Source organism: Papilio machaon, chromosome 25, assembly GCF_912999745.1.
Source record: "Papilio machaon chromosome 25, ilPapMach1.1, whole genome shotgun sequence".
Taxonomy (NCBI): domain Eukaryota; kingdom Metazoa; phylum Arthropoda; class Insecta; order Lepidoptera; family Papilionidae; genus Papilio; species Papilio machaon.
The window spans coordinates 2,773,765-2,784,435 of NC_060010.1; the positions used below are offsets into that span (position 1 = coordinate 2,773,765).

Here is a 10,671-nt window from a genome sequence, read left to right on the forward strand (position 1 = left end):
GAATACATTTTCAATTTATTATAAAATATATTATTTAAAAAACAGTGATGTTAAAGATTTGTAATTTAACACGAACAAAAAACTTAAAAAGTAAGTCATTGGATATATCTTACAATTATAAATGCGAATGTTTGGATGGATGGATGGGTATTTATTTGAAGGTATCTCCGGGACGTCTCAACGGATCTTGATCAAATTTGGCACTGATGTTAAACATATAGGCTACTTATTACGTTGTTTTTTTTTATTCCGCGCGGGCGACAGCTAGTATTGCATTATATTATATAAAGTATTATTTATACATTTAACCAGTTCATAGCAATAACTTAAAGCATTGTATACGGAAATGTAGATTCACAATTTCCTCCATTATCTTCTCGTTGGGCTCGCTATTCATTATACCAACATCCCTGTCTAAATTAAATAATACTCGCAAACTCCCGCCGAATTCACTGTTGGTTCCCTAATTTCTTTATTCAAGTAACTGGAGTTAAGGAGATTTAACAATTGTGTAGATTTTGTGTTACAATATCCTAATTAGGCTGTATTACAGAAACTTTGAAGAGATATTCCGTTAGATAAAATACACCAACCAAAATATAATATTTAATTACTAACGGTCACCTGCAATTTCGTCGGCGCAGAATAAAATAAAGCCAATGACATTCCCGCACATCTAAGCTATCTTCCAGTAGAAGTCCCATCAAAATCGGTCCAGCTGTTTCAGAGATTACCCGGAACAAACGTATAGTTGCAAATAGACGTACAAAAAATATTTTTCTTTATTAGGAACGCAAGTAGAAGATGTATTCACGAAATATGATTTTTTTCCGATAAAATATAAAGAAACTTTAATTTTAATAATTGCATATATAGAATAGAAATATAATTTCTTTTACTATTAGGTGGCAAAGTAGCAACGGACTACCTTATTTCGCTAATATAGCGAAGTGAACTCTGCTCACTGATCATAATCGTTTCGAGCAGATAATGATGTTGTAGTATCTAGCTCTGTTAAAACGTAAGAGATTCTATCACAAACAAGATTTAAAAATTCTTGTATACATAATATACCAAAAATTTTGGTATTCAAATTAACGATCCAAAAATATATTTGAAAAAAAAATAACTTTTAATTTAAAAAGTAACAAGTGAAATGAACAATTGTTCTTTGAGAGAGACAGAGAGCCTGCAACTTGTAGATAAGGAGAAAAAAAATACGAATGCGGTTAAACAATAGAAATTGAATTTAAAAGCGGTCTCATAACGCTCGATGAGTTTGGTGATGGAAATAAAAGATTTTTATTTTTAGATCGGTCGTCGAAGTTAGCGGTCGAGAATCGAGAGGGTTTTATTGAAACGGGTTATTGAAAATACAAAACACTTTTTATTAAAATACTCGTTTGTAGAAGACCTCTCTTATATTCTGTTTTTTATTTTATTATTATTATTTTGTATGTAAGTAGGTCACGTAAGTTAAGTGACCGCTACTTATACACATCGATAAAAATATGAGAAAATTCTGAACAGAACAAATTCAAACAGAATTTGTCAGAAGAGAAGTTAAAGTAAAAAGAGATTTTCTGATGCTAATAATTCATTAATTCGTCGAGTCATCCTTTATCTATATTTACCTCATTAAAAACGGATGGAAAAGTAAGGAAGGAATAGAATTTGAAACAACTTTTCAACAAAAAACTCAAAAGACGAAACGCAGAAATATTTCTTCATGCATACATATATGAAATTATATAATTATATTACCTGAATCGAAAACTTTTTATATCTTTTTAAAGAAATTGCGCGATCGGATATTTTAATAGAAAATAAAAATAGGAATCATGCTCGAATACCCTCAAAAGGGCGACTACTAGTTTACATAATATAAATGATATGCTTATCCACATGAAAATTACGATCACGTCAGTCGACCAACTACTCTTTTTATTAAACTATATGAAAGCGTTAAGAAATTCTTTAAAAAGATTAGGGTCGGTCTAATACGGTTTTTTGAATTAAAAAGATAGCACCAAACGTGAAAAGGGTGCGCTTTGTTAAACGACAGAAGGACGTTTCAATTTCCGTCGCTATAAGGAAAAAATGCTAAAGAAAAAATATATGCGTCATCGGCCCTTTCAATGCTATGACATTCTAATTAAATTTGCCAACACAAAAGGCTTAAGGTTATAAAGTTACATGTGTTAGAGCTAGTAGATATAATTTCTTCATCTTAAAAAAATATTAATATAAAATACGAACAAATAGTCAAATCGTTAAATTGTAAGATATCTTGTTGAAATTGTGTAAGAAAAAAAGTAAAGCGGTTGGTTGCCAAAAAATTATAGACAGTTTATGACTGGTCCGATAATAAATTGACAAATTTCACAATTGGTCGATGACATACACCAGTAATGGTGTAAATAAAACAAAGAAAATAATTCTTCACAAAGTTTTAATGTCACCAACGGAAAGTGATCAAAACTCATTTTTGACAATTCGTTGAAAATTTATTCAAAAGGCGGAGTTTGAGAGAAAGTTTGGCATAACTTGTTCCTTATAACTTTGTCAAACTAATTTCTCTCGTTAGGATGAGATAGCCCCTGGTTTTATAAGCTCCGGGACCTTCGACAACTTTAGCCCCTATCGTTGATATTATTGGAACAAAAGACGAACTGTTTCTTTCCGAGGACAATTTTTATTATCATAATATGTTTATTATTTATCTGATTAGCAAAACTGACAACATTAATGCAATTTAGATCCATACAAAGTCAGTAAGAGGAAAAAAAATAGGTGACATTATGCTTTGTGATAAAAATATTTAACAACGCCATCTATCGAATTGTAATCTGTACTTAATGTGTTAATTAGTTATATCAGTTTTATATTATTTATTTTAGCATTTAATCAAATTCCAAAACCCAAACAACCGCAAATTACTGATTAGCACTTCACGTCGGATCAGCGGTTTGTGGTGTTAACATATGAATATATATATACCTATGTTATTATTATAGACGGGTACAAAGACAATGCTTCTACTGTTTTTGATGAGTAAACTTACTTACTTAGCTGTATATATTAATATAAACATAATAATAATTGAAAATTAAATAACATTTTTAATACGATTATTTAAGAAACAGGAGAATAATAGAAATAGGTTTTATATCTTTAAATGTTAAAATAAAATACTTAATTCAATATAATAAATCACGTGAAATGTTTAAAACATGTTTTTAATTAAGACACGAACATTATACACTAGAGTATAGAACAACAACGAATGCGAATGCTTAAAAATATTATGGTAGCCGCATATTTCTAAAAGCTTTCTCATTAAAATATCTTTCAGAACGAAAGCTCGCGTGTTCAAAGACATTAAAACTTTGTATAACGTATCTGCTTAATGCTTAACGCATTTTGAATCATTTCTATTTTAATACTAAAGTATATAAACTGAACTGATATTAAGTAATAATGAATTATGTGATACTGATATTAAGTAAATATGCTGAAGAAAACTCAGGTATTAAAATCACTCCTTTTATTCTCACACAACCTTCCTCTTCGACAGCCCGATATTCGAATGTTCAACTGACCGCCTTCTCTCTTCCACCTCGTTAATTTGTTTATCCCATACATCCCAAAGTGTTGTCAGTATAAGATATTAAAAGAATTACCACGTTATCGGTATGAAAGCTAGTCTATTTGCGCTTTAATTTAATTAAATAAAAATGTAAATTCACGAACCCTAACATTCGACCATCCTGATGTCGTGTGCGTCCCCGCATACGGTACCCGGTGGAACCCTAACATTCGGAATTCGGTTAGTTGAACAAACTTCACAAATCATGTACACAAATACATTTCAAAATGAATTCGAATTATATGCTAATAACATAGAAAAATTTTGACACTGGAAATGTTTATATTGACTATTTACTTAGAAGTATTATAAATTATAATATTATACACAAATTTTCTTTCCTTCGTTGATTATTTATAAATTAACTATTGTTGATACTAACAGAATTTACAAAATTAAATGCCTTGTAAGTATGTATATACTTCTTAAAAAAATAAAAAATAAAAAAGCAACTTCAAATTAGACATAGTTTAGAAATCATAACAAATACTTGCTTTTGAGATTTTAAATTAAATTTTGGTCAGATACATATCACAACGATCGATTAATTAGGATACCTGGTGATCGACTATCGATTAGGCGATAAACTTCAAAATTACCTTAACGATCGATTAGTCGAGGGATACTTTACTAACCATTCGCTCAAGCCGATCGATTAAGCAAGAGGAACGAGTAGCTCTGTCACAGCAGTTTGAATGCGAACCAATCGATTCTCGCATCCGTCGATGATCGATGAATAGAGGGATACTTTACTAACCATTCGCTCAAGCCGATCGATTAAGCAAGAGGAACGAGTAGCTCTGTCACAGCAGTTTGAATGCGAACCAATCGATTCTCGCATCCGTCGATGATCGATGAATAGAGTGATACTTTACTAACCATTCGCTCAAGCCGATCGATTAAGCAAGAGGAACGAGTAGCTCTGTCACAGCAGTTTGAATGCGAACCAATCGATTCTCGCATCCGTCGATGATCGATGAATAGAGTGATACTTTACTAACCATTCGCTCAAGCCGATCGATTAAGCAAGAGGAACGAGTAGCTCTGTCACAGCAGTTTGAATGCGAACCAATCGATTCTCGCATCCGTCGATGATCGATGAATAGAGTGATACTTTACTAACCATTCGCTCAAGCCGATCGATTAAGCAAGAGGAACGAGTAGCTCTGTCACAGCAGTTTGAATGCGAACCAATCGATTCTCGCATCCGTCGATGATCGATGAATAGAGGGATACTTTACTAACCATTCGCTCAAGCCGATCGATTAAGCAAGAGGAACGAGTAGCTCTGTCACAGCAGTTTGAATGCGAACCAATCGATTCTCGCATCCGTCGATGATCGATGAATAGAGGGATACTTTACTATCCATTCGCTCAAGCCGATCGATTAAGCAAGAGGAACGGTTAGTCTTCTCGTAGCTGATCAGACGCGAACCAATCGATTCTCGCGTCCAATCTGAAACAATAAAACCCTTCTGTAGTTACATGCCTCTCAAGGGCCAACAAAATATAAACTAAGTATATCTAATCATTATATGTGTCGGAAGCAGATTCAGAGTTCTCATTTACATCAAGCGCAGCCATATGGATCCAAGGCATCATGCGATCCGCAGCAACAGTAGTTGGGCGTTTGCCCTGAGTATTGCATAAACCAGGTACCGGAGCTACTACATATCGACCAGTACCCAAGATCTTTGTAACCCGGTAAGGCCCGATATACGACGGCATGAGTTTCTTACTTTGCCCTTCATTATAATGGCACGTTTTAGTAATTTTTACAAGGTCGCCTTCCGCGTATGCGTGCGCAGGTTTCCTACTTTTATCATAATACCGTTTTTGCTTAATTTGTTCATTGTCAGTCCTACTTTTAACTTCTTGGCGTATAGTGGGTAAATCAGTAAATTCGCGGGTTTCATTGGAAATCTAAATGACAGTCCCATTCTTTTTCGCCATATTTTACGCTGAAAGCCTTCATAGAGTCGAGAATTGTGCGGTTATACCGCTCGACTTGCCCGTTTGCACGGGGACTAGAGACAGTATTCAGGACATGTTTAATACCTACATCTAGGCAAAATCTTTTGAACACATGTGACGTGAAGCAGCTCACTCACGAGGCGATCAGGAGTTCTAAATACCCTGAATATGTCTTCTAGCACCCTTATTACATTTTGAGTGTGCGTATTTCGAACCGGTCTGATAAAACAAAACTTTGTTAAAGCGTCTACGACCACTAATAGGTAAGAAAAGCCTCGCTTGGATTTAACAAAGGGTCCGAGATGGTCAATATGTAGTGTATGAAAAGGTACCTCCACTTTTGTTATAGGAAGAAAACTTTTCCTACCACTTTGCTTATTTTTAGCGTATGCGCATTCTATACAGGCGCTCACGAATTTTTTTAACGAATCGTGTCATTTTTGGGAACCAATAGCTTTTCTTTAATCGCTCCAAAGTCTTTTCAACTACAAAATGACCGATTTCGTCATGATTCATTCGACATAATTGTCATCTCGCACCCTTAGGTACTACCTAGCGCACATTTTTCTTGTCTTCACCTACAAAACGAAATAATTTGTTGTCCTTGACCAAATAATTTTCCTCAATATTTTGCAAGCCTTTCTGATCTAGATTACTATCCAAAATATCCCTAATCCTTCTAAGTTCTGAATCTCCAAGCTGGAGGGTATGTAACCAGGCTTCATTTGAAATAGCCATAACTGTTAGAGGATTAGCAGATTGATCCTCATAGGGATCGACGACAGGATTACGGGATAACGCGTCAACATGACCCATTTTTGTTCCGGCCCTATATTCAATTGTGCAATTAAATTCTTGCAATTGCAGCCACCAGCGCGCTATCCTAGGAATAAAATCCCGTTTAGTAAAAGTAGACCGAAGAGCGCTACAATCTGTAACAATTTTAAAGTCTTTCCCTAGCAAATAAACTCGAAACTTTCGTAGGGAACAAACTACTGCTAAAGTTTCTAATTCATATGAATGGAAATTCTTCTCTTCCGGCGATGTTTGCCTGCTATAGTATGCGATAATCTACACACATTCTAAGGGACCCATCTTTCTTACGCACAAGCAGAATAGGACTAGCATAATCAGATGATTCGCGCACTATACCTGCTTCTAACATTTCATCTACCATTGAACGGACTTGAGAGCGCTCATGATGTGACAATCGATACGGGCGGTACACAACAGGACGTTGACTGCTAAGCTCTATTTTCATTTGGGCAACGTTAGTACAACCTAGATCCCTTAAAGATGACGCAAAACAATACTTGTACTTTCGGAGCAAACAAAGCAATCGGTTCCTGGTATCAACAGGTATATTTTGGCAAATGCGAACCTGACTTTCATCGAATTTACTATCAGCAGGATCACTCACTTGTTCAAGTGTCTCAAAAACAACCCTATTAACTAAATAGGCCTTTTCAGCTCTACAAAAGATACTATCCTTTGGAATTAAGCAGAAATTATCATGGGGAATTACAAATATACTTACACGACCATTTGTCGCATTATAAAGTCCTCCGCAAACTGAAAATTGTTGATTGGGTTTTCCTGCTACACTATTTCTCAGAAAAATACTGCCACTAATGGTAGAATCAACGCTGGCTCTGATCGAAATAGGACCCCAAAATTTAACAGCTCCTAAAGCGCGAACCTTTAAACAGTTTCCACTTTCAATTTCAACATCAGAAAAAGGTAATTTATCGCAGTTATCAAAGAATTTCAATTCCGAAGCATTTTTATGAGCAACTATATGGGGAAGTTCCGTATAAGTCTGACTAATTAACAAAGGCTTCTCCAAAAAGTCGTCACACACTACCTTACAAATAACTCTGGCGTTGACATCGTCTATACTCAAATCGAACGACAACTCTCTAAGAGATTGTACAACACTATTACCGAAACCTTTCATTTGAGACGACGTGTTATCATGAAACAAGCCTAACTCCATGGTTACCGACTCCTTAATTAAAGTAACCTCACTCCCAAAATCTATGAACCCCTGTAGGGGCACCCCATTAACAATAACCTCTTTTATAAACTTGGAGGTTGTGTTTCTAGTATCTTGTTCGACAGAATCTATACGCATTGTTTTTGAAATAGTAGCGCTAGTATTCGTTGGCTTTTCCCCTAACTTGCTAAAACAGGTTTCTATAGTATGACCGATTTTGTTGCATCGTTGGCACTTTAATATAGGTTTAGGACAATGTAAAAAGGTATGCCCGTTTTCCTTGCAATTATAGCAGCCAATAGGCTGACCCGATCTAGCTATAACTTTAGGTTTTTGGTTTTGGTTATAAGTCTGATGTGTACTGTCTAAAAGTTTATTACGAAAATGACCGCGGTCCGCTGAAGGCTGAAAAGTATCTTTATTGCTCACTAAGAACTGCAAAAGTTGGTCAGGGTGATTGCAACGTAATGCCAAAGCACCTGATCTAAGAGTCCTGTCTGACAAGCCGTGAATAACGCAGTCCACGGCACGCTTTCCTACTATATCACATGGATTCACGAGAGCAAGCTTTTCATAATAATAAACCTCAATAGGCTCATTGAATTTACTCTTTCTTTTTAGCATATCTTCTAAGGTCTGGCCATAATTTTGTTCGCAAGGAAATGCATTTATCAATTTATCCTGCCATTCGTTCCAACTGAAAAGAATAGAGTTTAAGCTTTCGTACCACATTTTAGCCAGGCCTTGGAGTTTCTGCATTGCAAAGTGAGTAGTAGTTCTGTCGTCCCAACCATATACGGATGCACATTCGTTGATCTTTTTCAGCCATATATCAATACGTTGATTTTTAGTTGAAGGGTCAAAATTAGGTAATATGTTTCTATCTTTTGAGACGACTGTGCATTTTGCTTATGTGGCTGTGACGACAGATCCTCTGTCAGCAATTTTAAAACGTTAACAAGATCATTGTTAGAAAAAGATGGACTACGTGACCTTATATTCTCTTCTGCGTTGCTATGTTGCTCGGCACCTGGCTCTGCCCGACGCTCAGCTTCCCGACGTTTGGAGAGCTCACGGCGCGCGCTGGCACGTAGCTCCACTCGACGCTCGGCTTCCCGACGTCCGGAGGGCTCGCGACGCTCGCTGACTCATCGTGTCGATGATCGACGACGGTCCTCCGTCGCACGGAGTCGCTCACGCTCTCGGCGTAACTCCTGCTCCAGCATCTGTGCCCTCTGTCGACCCAGCAGAAGGTTTTGCTCGTCTCCGTGTCGATTCCGATTGTGAATACTTAAGCCGCTTCGTCAGCGATCCTCTCGACTGGGTGTCTCCAGTGTACGCCGACTGGAGTCTCGATTCGAGCGTCCTGGTGACTCGTCCATGATCTTAAAACTCGCAGAAAAAGAAGGTAGGTTAATAACAATTCCCAGAAAAAATACGGTATTGTATATATCTAAGTAGGATAGGTAGGGGTCATTTCTGTATTTATCATTTTGAAGAGCCAATTGCGAATAGCGTATTCTTAGAAGTTATTTCTATACTAATTACTTTAAAGGTTCATTTTTAGTATCAAATCAATTTATTGTTGAGTTATACGGTTGGGCGGGCAATACAAAATGTATTCGGTTTTATTTATTTTTAAGTTTACAATATAATTGAAGAATTTGTGTAAGATAATTATTGTTGCTTTATTTAGTCAGGTTTTTAACACCAGTGAGTCCTACAGGGTCGAGCTTGCGTTTAAATTCGTAAATAAAAAGTCGCGAAGGAAACTTACTTCGGCAACTATTCCGACACAATTAAATAATGAATATTTAATATTGCTAAAACAATGCGCTCGAGTTCAAGCGTAAATAAACAAAATCTAAACAAATCATGGATATCGATACCATGATTAATATTTATTTGAAACTAAGCTTTGTTGACATTTGGTCTGTCCATTCAACAATAATAATACAATCCGTTCAAAAATCTGATATTGTGTATTGCTATACTGCTCTAACTAGTGTAATATTTGTGTCTCACGCGCTCTGTCACTCGCATGCGACCGACGCGTATCGTATCGCGTAGTGGTAAATCGAGTGAGCGAGTATTCGTTGAATCTAAAATATCAGATATTGTAATACATAGATTTCGAACGAGTCAGTAAGCGATTTTTGGATATTGTACCAATATCTAGATTCCGTATCTGTATACGATTTGTATCGCCCACTCCTAGTAGGTTACAATTACAATTACACAATTACAATTTTATTGGTAATATATAAATTACAGGTTACATTACAACACAAGCATTAAACAAATTTTAGATTCATGTAAAATAATAATTTTTATTCATATGTAACACGATAAGAAATATAATTCAAAATTTAAATAATAATAGCCATGGGCGTGTACTTACGATTTAAGTTTGGTTAGCGTGTCACTTCTGATATATAAACTGAACTGATATTAAGTAATAATGAATTATGTGATACTGATATTAAGTAAATATGCTGAAGAAAACTCAGGTATTAAAAATCACTCCTTTTATTCTCACACAACCTTCCTCTTCGACAGCCCGATATTCGAATGTTCAACTGACCGCCTTCTCTCTTCCACCTCGTTAATTTGTTTATCCCATACATCCCAAAGTGTTGTCAGTACAAGATATTAAAAGAATTACCACGTTATCGGTATGAAAGCTAGTCTATTTGCGCTTTAATTTAATTAAATAAAAATGTAAATTCACGAACCCTAACAAGTATTATTTATTTAGCTGGATTATTATTTCAAATTGAAAATAATTATATGTTTATCGTGATCACTACTCCAAATTGACCAAATCAAACCATACGTCGTCGTCTGTGCCCTCACGCTTAGGCTCTAGTGGTGACTAAGCCATAGTCATCAACGCTTGCCCTGTGCAGGTTTGTGGAATTTCTTCAACAATATGCGCAGATGAGATCACGATGTTTTCTTTCACCGTAAAAACGTCGCATTCATATGAAATTCGAAAATCGAAAAAACACATCATTACATGACCTCAAAATATATTTTAGACTGATGAAAA

The 10,671-nt window shown here is 35.7% G+C and overlaps 1 protein-coding gene across 3 annotated transcripts; it reads right to left on the reverse strand.

Moving 5' to 3' along the window:
- Positions 1 to 5,578: 5,578 nt before the first annotated feature.
- Positions 5,579 to 10,355, reverse strand: LOC106718776. Of its 3 annotated transcripts, none has more exons than XM_045684197.1 (2): positions 10,021 to 10,355; positions 5,579 to 9,004 (listed from the first exon to the last, which is right to left on the reverse strand). In XM_045684197.1, exon 2 carries the CDS (start codon positions 8,376 to 8,378, stop codon positions 6,678 to 6,680), a length of 1,701 nt encoding a protein of 566 aa, XP_045540153.1. In that variant the 5' UTR covers positions 8,379 to 9,004; positions 10,021 to 10,355; the 3' UTR covers positions 5,579 to 6,677. The 3 variants fall into 3 exon arrangements, with proteins under 3 accessions (XP_045540153.1, XP_045540152.1, XP_014368433.2); XM_045684196.1 differs by having other exon boundaries at positions 5,579 to 9,011; XM_014512947.2 differs by lacking the exon at positions 10,021 to 10,355 and adding an exon at positions 9,397 to 9,896 and having other exon boundaries at positions 5,579 to 9,011.
- Positions 10,356 to 10,671: the final 316 nt, after the last annotated feature.

What these genes read in the sequence shown, in the direction of transcription:
- LOC106718776 (XM_045684197.1), bottom strand. Translation starts at nt 8,378, where the DNA reads ATGCAGAAACTCCAAGGCCTGGCTAAAATGTGGTACGAAAGCTTAAAC.